This window comes from Brachyhypopomus gauderio, unplaced genomic scaffold (genome assembly GCF_052324685.1).
Source record: "Brachyhypopomus gauderio isolate BG-103 unplaced genomic scaffold, BGAUD_0.2 sc37, whole genome shotgun sequence".
In the NCBI taxonomy this organism is placed as follows: domain Eukaryota; kingdom Metazoa; phylum Chordata; class Actinopteri; order Gymnotiformes; family Hypopomidae; genus Brachyhypopomus; species Brachyhypopomus gauderio.
The window spans coordinates 2,572,446-2,584,733 of NW_027506867.1; the positions used below are offsets into that span (position 1 = coordinate 2,572,446).

At 41.8% G+C, this 12,288-nt stretch overlaps 1 protein-coding gene across 1 annotated transcript; it reads right to left on the reverse strand.

Moving 5' to 3' along the window:
• Positions 1-1,493: 1,493 nt before the first annotated feature.
• LOC143485725 (uncharacterized) lies at positions 1,494-4,905 on the reverse strand. The gene is made up of 2 exons (XM_076985261.1): positions 4,839-4,905; positions 1,494-2,886 (listed from the first exon to the last, which is right to left on the reverse strand). The coding sequence occupies exon 2, from the start codon at positions 2,872-2,874 to the stop codon at positions 2,020-2,022; it is 855 nt and encodes a 284-aa protein (XP_076841376.1). The 5' UTR covers positions 2,875-2,886; positions 4,839-4,905; the 3' UTR covers positions 1,494-2,019.
• Positions 4,906-12,288: the final 7,383 nt, after the last annotated feature.

Genomic DNA, 12,288 nt, shown 5'->3' on the forward strand with positions numbered 1-12,288 from the left:
CCCGCTCATTTGTCTCTGTGATTACCTCGTTTGTTCCCACGCCCCTTGTTATTACCGTCACCTGCCCCTTGTTTAATGTCTGTGTACATAAGCCCCTGAGTCTCCCTTGTCCTTCGTCCGGTATTTTGATTTGTGATCGTGTCTGTTTCATTGCTGTTCTCTGTACCTGACCGTTTTCGTGTTTCTCCTGTTTCCCGTGCTCCCTGTTTTGTAATGCCTGCCTTTGCGTGTTTCACGGACTGCCCTCCTGCTATCGACCCTGCCTGGCTTTCAGACGATAACTACGGTACTCCCCTGAATAAATCTCGCTCTTCTCAGCACTTGTGTCCGTCCTCTCGCTCCGTGGCGCGAGCCACGTTACACAGTGACACGACACAAACGGAGAATAGGCAGAAATGGCGAGTCAGAAGCAAGCCGAAGAAAAATTTGCATATTCAAGTTGGCGATATAAACATTATTTAAGAAAATACTTGAAGTTCCTGAATGTCTACCAGACTGGGTATTTGATTTATTTAATTAAGAATAGAGGTTTTATTGTTAAGTTTACTTCTGTTGTGAACAAACAAGTTGTCTCAGGTTGAGAGAATTCAATTTAATTTGATAGATGTAAATGCACTTTATGTGTAACTGTTTACTTTTGCTTTTTTTTTTTTTTTTTAACAAAGATTTGGGATTTTAAAGGATTTTATCCTGCACTGGTCTGTTGATGTGCAATAAATATCAAACGTTAAACACCTTTCTGATCTACTCATTTCAACTGACTGTGAAAACTGCTTTTTCAAAAAATCCTTATTCATTGGCATATAACTGTTTTTTTTTAACTGTAATGCAAATAGTTATTTTCCCTGGTAACGAGTTACTTTTATTATAGAGTAATTCAGTTACTAACTCAGTTACTTTTTTAAACAAGTAGTAACTATAACTAATTACTTTTTTAAAGTAACGTTCCCAACACTGGGTACAACACACACACACACACACACTGGACTGGAACTTGGTGCAATTACTGAAAATAAATTTTATGTGTGTTTGTGTGACAAGGTGCTAAGATACATGCATACATTTGGGTTCATCAGGGTTGGGTTGGACCAGGATAGAACATATATACATACAACTGTACAAGATGTTGTTGGTAAAAAAAAACTAAACAAAAAGTCTGATAAAGCAGTGAGTGCTTGTAATAATGTTGTGGCTCTTATCTTGTGCAGCCGACTGTCTCTCAGATGGAAGCAATTTCCCTGTTAATCCTCTGATGCGAGGTTCCCTGTCCTTACCTATCTGTTATCCCAATTGGTCAGACACATGATTCATTTTGCCCAGCCAACTACCTGCTGTGACTGGCAGGGTGAGCAAAATAAAATGGAAGTGATCACTCCAAGTCTCAGTGAAAAACTTTTGTTTATTAGAAAAGTGCGCAAACCAAAAACCCGTCACTTAGATCCAAATGAAGGATATAATGAGTGGTCAACTGGTACAAAGACAAGACAAGACAAACAAACGACCCTCAGGTGAGACGGATCGCGGGCTCCGCCCACCTGAGGGACGAACACAAAACAACAACAACAAAAGGACAGCAAGACATATATAGACAAACAAACAACCCTCAGGTGAGACAGATCGCGGGCTCCGCCCACCTGAGGGACGAACACAAAACAACAACAACAACAACAAAAGGACAGCAAGACATATATAGACAAACAAACGACCCTCAGGTGAGACAGATCGCGGGCTCCGCCCACCTGAGGGACGAACACAAAACAACAACAACAACAACAAAAGGACAGCAAGACATATATAGACAAACAAACGACCCTCAGGTGAGACAGATCGCGGGCTCCGCCCACCTGAGGGACGAACACAAAACAACAACAACAACAACAAAAGGACAGCTGCCGCTGTGGACGGAGGGAACCAGTAGGGGGCCTGCTGTACCGTGACACCAGCAAACAGATAAACTCCGCAACAGATTAGTTCCCTCCCTCTGAAGTTCCCTCCCTTGGGTGTTGGCGCCCCTGAAGATCAGAGACGCCTGGACCTGCGCACCTTGACGGCTGCAGGTTGAAGAGGAAGGGGGTGTGGCAAACCCAAAGTCACGATCTTAGAGGCACCATTTGGGTTGACGTCTGGGACACTCTCATTCTGTTGGCTCCTTATGTAAGAGGTCAACACATCCAGTTCTGGGCCCTTGGTGAGGATGGGGATGGCAGGACATTTGGATCCAGCCTTGCCTCCCTGACGCTTGCCCTTCCTCTTTGGTTGACCCTGGTCCTGGCAGATCAGGGGCACGTGGACCCGGCTGAGCTGCGGTAGCTGGTTGGGCTTGAGCGGAGCTGAGTGCAAGGATGTGCACTTTACCTTCTGCAAGGCTGCTCTCCTGGCCAGAAGTGGCTCGTGATGGATGAGGTCATGCTGGCGGTGTGAAGCCTCAGGCTTTGGCCCACATTGGGACACTGGAGTGAGGCTCTCCAGGTCCTGGTAGTAGACCTCACCCTGGTCCACTCTGCTCAAAAATGAGAACCTGTGGTATGCAGCCTCATTCTTCATCTTCCTGGCCTGGTCCTCCACAGTTCCTGGGACCGCCAGAAGGGTGTTTCCTGGAACAGCAGGACGTTTCCCTGTCCTCCTTCGCTGCTTTCTGTTGGCAGGGACGGGTGTGTTGGACCGTTTGGGTTGGAGGGCGGCCAGCATAGGGAATCTCCCAGTTTGTTCCTGCTGTCCATGTAGCCCATGAGCCCTCTGCTGCCTTTTAGCAGTAGCCTCAGCCTGGCCTGGGATGTGTGGAGCTGCTGGAGTGTGAGCAGACTTCACACTCACAGTACTGCTGCTCTGGTGGCCTGGAATTGTAACCAGGGGAGGCAGCACAACTTGTCTCATGATGATATTTCACTGGGGAAAAACACAAAATACATTTTAAATAGTTTGCAAAAATACATTACATTTACGGCATTTGGCAGACGCCCTTATCCAGAGCGACTTACATTTTTATCTCTTTTTTTTTATACAAGTGAGCAATTGAGGGTTAAGGGCCTTGCTCAGGGGCACCAGACCCTCTGGTCACAAGACCAGTTCCCTAAGCACCAGGCCATGACTGCCCTAACATTAACTTATACTGTATATCTATATGCTTGTGTTAATCTATAAAACATTCTCTTAATGTAAATAACATAAATAACATATTTTTCATAGTACAATAGCACATAATATTGATAATTTTGGTAATATATCAATTATTTGATATTTATGAAAGGAAATGTTTACCAAATGTTTACTGATCTTAATATAAAATATACAGCTTAAAACATAAGAGAAATATTAAACCATTTATTTGTACCTAGTACTTGTAAATTTTGTCATTAGATCCATATTTCTGAATCTATACATTTTTAAATTGTATTCAGCAACATTTCAATGAATCTGGAACACGCTGCTAATCACAAATTCAGTATTACTTCACAGAAACGTTAACTCGTATCCAACTAAACTTAACTGAAAACTTTTTTTCTGTAGGCCTATAGCGTCTATAATAAACCTCATAACAAACCTCAGCGTCCTGCCTTCTCTCGCCTTTGCTTCATTTAGCAAAACTAGGTTTGTTTAAGCCAATAAAGTTAACTATATCATGTTTCTAATAACAGAATCAGAAAACACTCCTGCTCATAATTTGTCACACAAAAAGCCAAGATAAACCCATCTCAACTGTTATTTCATGAAACGAAATACATTAGTTTTAATTAAAATATAAACCAAAGTACAAGACACGTTTACATTATATGTTAAAGCTAAGCGCCGACTGTTTTTGTTTTTTGACTGCCTGGTTCACACTACACGATTTTAGGCTGGTTTTTCAGTCGCCGACTGATCGCCGACAAAAACTGTGGTCGGAGGCGAATCGGCGATCACTCGTCGCTCGCTCAGTCGTGTAGTGTGAACTGCTGAAAGACGCTCGCCGAGCCGTCGCCGACTGGTCGACTGGCAGATATCTAGCATGTTTAATATCTAGCAGTCGGCGACTGAGAGTCGGCAGCAGCGTCTAGCTACAGCCAATGGGAACGCGGAGAGAGAACCGCGGCACCGCTGAAGATATCTCTGAAGAATGTAAAAAACTTTCAAGAATACTTTCAAAACAGTAACCCAGCAAACACACAAAATCCTCACCTTTCTTACAACTTTACTACAACACTGTGTTTAAGTTATTGTGACAGCACTGGAGAAATAGTGCGATTGATTATATTTATGTTCACTTGGGACTATGGAGTGTTTAAACGGTAAAAAAATAATAATAATAACGAAAATGTGGAGCACATGTACATTGTTTTTTTTCTTCTACGTGGTGTTGCTGGTTCTCGAGTTTCATTTTCGTGTTCTCGTGTTTTTGGACGGCAGCCAGATGAGTCGGCGATTCCCCAGTCGTGTAATTCGTGAGCCCGCGTCGCCGATCAGTCATGTAGTGTGAAAGCCACAACAACTGAAAGACTCGCGATTACAGCACAACCAGTCGTGTAGTGCGGACGGCACAAAAACCTGACGACTGAAAAGTCGTGTAGTGTGAACCAGGCTTTAACTCGACTTGACAAACGTGTTCATAAAAGGTTTCGTGCCCGATGATCTAATTTTTAAAGGAACAATTGGAGGCGTAGCTGAAACGAACAACCGGTCCGCTTGTCCCGAGCACTTTTCACAGCAAACTTATATATTTGTTTATAAGAAGGCAAGTTACGTCTCTCTAAACATCTCTTAATCTAACACGTGGAAAGAAATTATTTATTGTAGGCAGTCTGTTGATGTATAAATTTCCCCATTTTTATAAAAAAAAACGTTAAGAGCATAATTAGGCCTACCTTCGATGTCGGAGAAATCAACTGCAATTAGAGTAACTAATGTAGTCTGTATTCCGGTATCCAGTTGTCGCTCTTTGTCCGTAATGGTAAGAATGTCGCCAGCTTTGCACTTTTACATCATCTGATTCTATTACTTCACAATCAAAACATGACTGTGTGTGTGTGTGTGTGTGTGTATATATATATATATATATATATATATATATATATATATTGCATTAAAGCAGGTCACAGCATCCAGTGGCGGCTGGTGCAAAAAAACTGAGGGGGGCGTAAACAAATTAAAAACAAATAACAGTCTTAGTGCTCTTTATTTATTTGAACATGAATTCTGCCCTAGCGTTCTTCAAGTGAACGCTTTGTGAAAGGATTTTTTTGTAAAGATAAAACTGAATTTTCTCTCATTTTGTAAGAGCTGCTGCTCCAGCCTGCTGATATTCAACATGAACCGAGTTACGTTGGAGGTTCGCGCGAGGTGGGCGGAGTCGCGCGCTACTGTCACTCGCGAAAGTATAAACTTCAGCTGACTACCAACAAGATTGGGTGTGTCCAACAAGAGTGGGCGTGTCTCTGCGCCCCATGGAAAATCTGAAACCAACCAAATAAACTGCAGCCTCAGATCACCTGCTTGGCAAAAGTTTATGCATCTACCTGCAATCTCATTAGACCAGCGCCCCGCACACAGGAAGTAAGCAATTAAATTATTGCTGTCAATTCCAGGTGCTCCGATTAAAAGTTCTCACCAGGATTTTGCTTAGGCTTCCTGGATTGTGTTGATTCCACTAATTTTACCTGGATTGCTAATTAGAAAATCTAGCAAGCTTGAGCAAAATCCTGGTGAGGACTTTTAATCGCGGCACCTGGAATTGACAGCACTAAATTAAATACAATTATGTGTTTACTCTTTTAATAAATTCAAACATGGCTATTAGACACAGTGTGACTAAATAATTTCCTCACTATCGCAGATTATAATAAACTCATTTTAATATCGGAACAATATTAAGGGGGCGGCGCCCTAGCGCCCCATATTGGCCAGGCGCCACTGCATGCATCCTTAAATATAATCAAAATATTTATAGGATTCTTTTTTATCTAAAACAAAAAAAGGGAAATTACATGCTGGTGAGAATTCAGACACACAATTCATAAAATATCTGTTTGTTAAATAAATAATAAATGAAACACTAATTTCAAAGTTGAAAAGGGACATGTTGGCTCTCAGCTAATGTCTGTTTGCACATTATTTTAAACCATAAGTCTTTCTAACAGTTATGCTTATGTCCGTAACAGTGTGGACACCCTGGGTTAGAGATTTCATAAAAATGTTAAAATAAATGCTACAGATTATATGCCCGATCTTGACCAAAATTAGTTTTTTTATAGTTTAACATGTCCCTTTCATAATAAAACATGAAAAACTAATAAAAATCAATATTTAATATTTAAAAAGTTGATGTCCAAATGGCACCGTATCCCAGGAATGACCCATGTAAGTAACAATACACGAGAGAAAACAAAAACACTAAGAGAATATTCAGTGCAGATAACGGGAGTACTGAAAATAATCTCGGAAATATTCAACACGGATAACAGAAAGCAAAACCAAAGAGCAACAAACGTGCCCAGAGCGGTGGGCAGCCCTAGCCCGGCACCCGGAGAGCAGTTGGGGTTAGGTGCCTTGCTCAAGGGCACCTGAGTCATGGCCTCAGACCTGGGAATAGAATGCATGACCCTCCGGTCACAAGACCAGTTCCCTAACCACCAGACCATGACTGCCTATGTCTATGGGTGGTGTTGCAACAAATAGAATTAGGGCTAATTTGGAAAAAGAATTGGGCAAAGCTCTCCCTGAGAATGAGAGTAAATGGCAGCACTTCATGCACTGGGCCTATTTACAGTTTAAGGTTCTCCACCGTATATACAGAAGTAAGCAAAAATATCCTTATCTTATCTTATTACAGACACAATGCGTCTCAGTTGTCTTGTAAATGTAGCGAGCCACCTGTATTGGCACTGTGGTGGAAATTTTAATACTTTCCTTGATGCTATGCTTTATTAGTATATGTTAAACACAATAGTCACATGATAGATGCATAAGCTAGAGCTTTTTACCTATATGTGTTAATCATGTAAGTAGGGCACTGAAGCCATTTATTGTCTGGTATGGCTCAATAGGCCTTAGAATTGTTCTGTCTTTCCTCTGCCACGTCATCGGCCCACTCTGGGTGCCTGATGTTCCTGCGTGACCTCGCTCTTATTCATGCTGGAGACGCCAGCTGGTCTCCTAGTCTCAACATGGAAGTGGCCACGTCGGCTCTCAGACCATCATGAGATCACCAAGCGTGTATGGGGCGTGTGAGGAGAGGCCAATATACATTTGTCAAATCATGTGTGATTTATGTCGTTTGTCCAATCACATGCTTTAATCACCTCATGTTGACCTCATGTGAACACCTTGTGTGCTTATGAACTAAAGTATAAGAGATGAGAGTTTGGAGAGGGGAATTAGCTCTCTGTGGTAGACGCCTTGTGCGTTTGTAACAGGGGTCTCTGGAATTAATCCATACTTGCTTAATAAATCCATACTTGCTTAATAAATTTATTTTACTCTATTATCTTGCCCTAATCTAATGGGTTGTACGATACACTGTATTTTATATTATCTTGGCTATATGTGGGAGAAAGATTGAGCAAAGTGGAGAAATACCTATATTTGGGATTAAAGTCTCATCAGTAAACAACTAAAAAGAATAGATTTTTCGTCACTATGAGCATGCAGACAGTGTTAAACTGGATATTGCTGTGACGCTGGGCGGCGACAGACGGACGAGACACAGAATCCGTATTTGGCGTAACAGACGTCACTTTTATTACTACAATTATTGCGCAATCAGCACACGAATAACACACACGTACACACAACGTGTAGACTTAGACAACGACGAGCACAGGACACTGCGCGAGCGCACATTAAATAGGCAAGACACATTAGCCCCACGTGATCACGAGACGATTCACAGGTGAGACTTATAAATCACACGACAAAACCCCAACCACGTATATCCACTGACGCAGACAAAGCACGTGGACAACGTTTACACACTCCCCAAAAGGGAGGGGCCGGGGTCCTCAACGTGACAATTGCCTAGTTCCACCCAGAGCGGCAGGGTGGCTACAAGACCTTATGTCATTCTTACACGTAGAGAACATTATATACTCAATCACGGGATCGGGATCAACTATTAGCTTCTAACATACTTGGCATCTCTTCCTAACTGACTTTTCTCACATCCAGTCATTGCCTATAGATTAACACATAGACCCCAATACTACTGAATGTCTCCCTCTCTGCTCAAGATGTATAATCATACAGACACATCTACATCTGGATGATTAAGCTTGTGTCTGAATAAAAGAAATATGGGGGGGGGGGGTGTGTTATGGATCTACAAATCACCCACATGTATCATACATTTTATATATGCCCTCTATCGATAAAAACATATTTATAAAAATAGAATGTGTTGGCATGTTTTCTCAGTGTTAATTATTGAAAGTTACATTTTTTACTGCACTCCTAGCTAAAAAAAATACATTTTAATCATTTGTCTTTCACCTACTGAGACACTCACATGTCTCACTCTGTATTTGTTATTTATTTGATTGGACATGTACTTTTATCTGATGGATGAACAATTAAGAAAGACAATCTAAGACAAAACTATGATGTTCCTGTAACACTTAATTAACCCTTATATTAAAATGTCCACACACAGTGTGGTGCAAGTCCCATTTGTAGGACGTAAAGACGTCACAAAACAGAGACATATGTATTAGGATATGCCCTCTACTGGGGAATTAAATTAATCAAACTGAACTGTTCTGAAGCACTGAAGTAAGTTTGCGTTTTCTCTCATAATCTTAAACCACTTGTTATGCCCATGTGTGAATTTTTTACTTTTGTCTCCCCCTAGTGTCGACTGATGGGGTCCAGCGTCAGATTTTTACACCTCAGATCAGACTTGTCCAACCTCCAAGCATCCTCGGAACTTCTCAGCTACAAAATAGATACTCAGGAAGCTCAGAGCACAGCGGTAATAAAGTCATCATCTTTCTGTCTGTTGTCATTTCCACATGCACATTTACACTGATTTACAGTATCATGCCCAACACATCTGTTCTCAGTCTGCTATAGTTAAAAAAGGAGCTTTCTGATTGGCTGCTGCAGCACCTGTCCAAGTCGTTTGGCTCTGACCAGGGTGTAATGATGCGTCCAGACCTGCAGAGGGAGCTGGAGGCTCTGGAAAAGAAAATGATAGACTTAAACAAGAGCAGGCCAATGTGATGTATGTAGGATGGTGGGGGAGACCCTTCGAGAGGAATGTGAGCAATCACTATAAAGGTGTGTGTGTGCATGTGTGTATTTGTGTGCACTGTGATGATGTAGCAATGTAATTCATGCTCTCATAATAGCCAATGTACATAAGGTGCCACTTGGACATCAGAGACTGGCTTCATGTACACACAGCTGTTGTTCTTCAGATAACTGTGTACACTCTACATAGGGTGTGCAGATATATTTGTCCTGGCTAATTTTGGGCATGTGACTTACCATTAATATAGTAATACAAGAAGATTTGTAAAGTTGTGTGTGGGTGTGATTGTGTGTGTGCTCTCCCATGTATGCACATGTATAATGTTTCTGGATGTATGGTTTTCCCAGGACCTCTGAGCTGTGTTTATTACCCAGTCCTACACTGTGAATCACACACTGTCCTGTTTACATAAGGCTGGTTCCTAATGCTGATTTGTGTGTGACAGGAAGTGGAACTGAGTCTTTCCAGGGCTGATGGGATGGGGATGGTGGACTATGTGCTGGAGTCTGCAGGTGAGGGGTTATTTAGACGCCCCTCGGGGTGGAGGAGTGGAGGTGACACACCCTGGCTCTTGTGGAGGAAATTGGGGTTTGATAGGGTTCTGTATGGGGTTTGGTAGGGGTGCTGTTTGATCACTTGATTTTGAACATTAAATAAAATGTTCAGACAGACAGAAGCAGTAGCCTTTTATAAAATTAGTGGTTAGAACAAGCATTAAATGTGTGTGATATACAGTTGTGATCAAATTTATTCAACCCCCAATGCTGCGAAGGGTTTTATGGAATTCAGTGCACATTTGTAATTGTGTTCATAATGAAATCTTACAAGGACTTGTTAAAGAACTAAATGCAACTAAGATAGCATCAATTTTTTTTGTCATAAAGTATTAAATGGCCTTTTTGTGATTTCTTCATTGACACAATTATTCAACCCCTTTACGACTACCACTCCTAAGAACAGAGGTTCATTCCAGTGTTTTCCATCAGGTATTGAAAACATCTGTGGATGTCAATGAGCAGCAATCAAGCATGATAAGCACCAATTAGGCAGATTTAAAAGGACTGTGATACTCAGCTCCTTCTAGACATCTACTGGTGTGTTTCCAAGCATGGTGAAGGCAAGAGAATGGTCCCAGAAGACAAGAGAAGAGGTTATTGCTCTTCACAAGAATGGCAATGGATATAAAAAGATTGCGAAGTTGTTAAATATTCCAAGAGACACTATCGGAAGTATCATTCGCAAGTTCAAGTTAAAGGGCACAGTGGAAACGTTACCTGGTCGTGGCAGAAAGAAGATCCTGACCGCGACTGCTGTGCGCTACCTGAAGCGTAATGTGGAGAAAAATCCCCGCGTGACTGCTAAGGAACTGAAAAAAGACCTGTCAGATGTGGGCACTGAAGTTTCAGCTCAGACAATAAGGCGCACACTGCATAACGAAGACCTCCATGCCAGAACGCCCAGACGCACCCCCTTGCTGACTCCAAAGAACAAGAAAAGTCGACTGCAGTATGCCAAAAGTCATGTGGACAAGCCACAAAGGTTTTGGAACAGGTTTTGGAAACTAAATTAGAACTGTTTGGGACAATGGACCAGCGCTATGTTTGGAGAAGGAAGAACCAGGCTTATGAACAAAAGAACACCTTGCCTACTGTGAAGCATGGCGGGGGGTCAATTATGCTTTGGGGCTGTTTTGCTTCTAATGGTACAGGAAAGCTTCAACGTGTGCAGGGTACCATGAATTCCCTTCAGTACCAGGAGATCTTGGAGGAAAATGTGATGGAGTCAGTCACAAACCTGCGGCTTGGGAGACGTTGGACCTTCCAACAGGACAATGATCCGAAGCACACATCCAAGTCCACTAGAGCATGGTTGAACATGAAAGGCTGGAACATTCTAGAGTGGCCATCGCAATCACCAGACTTAAATCCAATTGAGAACCTCTGGTGGGACCTAAAGAAGGCAGTTGCAGTGCGCAAGCCTAAGAATGTGACTGAACTGGAGGCTTTTGCCCATGAAGAATGGGCTAAGATACCCATAGGTCGCTGCAAGACACTTGTGTCAAGCTATGCTTCACGCTTGAAAGCTGTCATAACTGGAAAAGGATGTTATACTAAGTACTAAAAAATAATGTCACTAGGGGGTTGAATAAAACTGATAATGATGTGAGCACAGTAAAGACATTTGTGGTTATTCCATCATAAATATTATGTTATGTTTGTCTAATTTATAAGTGCCTCTTTGATATAATTGTAAATAAGATGACTGAAATGATCAAAATCAATGTCAAACTGGCCAAAACACTTTATTTCAGTGGGGGTTGAATAAATTTGATCACAACTGTATGTATGTAAACACACACACACACCCACACATACTGTTCATAGAACCAGACACCCCAGCAGGCAACAGCAAAGGTCTGACCTGGCTGTCCTCTACCACTAGAGCCTCTGAGAAACATTTGGCTCTCTGGTTTTTAAAACAGTCCACTTAGGCAATGTTAACATTCCAACACAGACATATACACTATGTCAATAGCAGTCATAGCGGGTGGCTTATAAATACAGTGTGTGTGTGTGTGTGTGTGTGTGTGTGTGTGTGTGTGTGTGTGTGGGTGGGTGCTGTCCGAATTATCCACGTGTCTATATTAGTGTATGTCCAGGGAGTGATATATAAGAAAGAGGAAAACTCCACAGAGAATTAATGTATGATGAATATGAATAACCCATCCAGAACTACCAACATCTGCTAAGATATTTGTTCCTGTTGATCTCGGATAGGCAGGTGTGTAGTACTGGCATCACAAGAATGAATGATTATATGTTTCATATTATACTGAAAAATGTGGACAGTGTATATTGATGATAAAATATAGGCAAAGCATGACTGCTGCTCTTTATGCCTTCTGGAAAAACTTGTAAAGTATAATGCATTACCATGTGAGTTTGTGTGCGTGTGGGTGTGCGTGTGTGTGTGCGTGTGTGTGTGTGTGTGTGTGTGTGTGTGTGTGTGTGTGTGTGTGTGTTTGTGAAGGGATTATGTGTAATGTTTTATAGCATGTACCATGTTATATT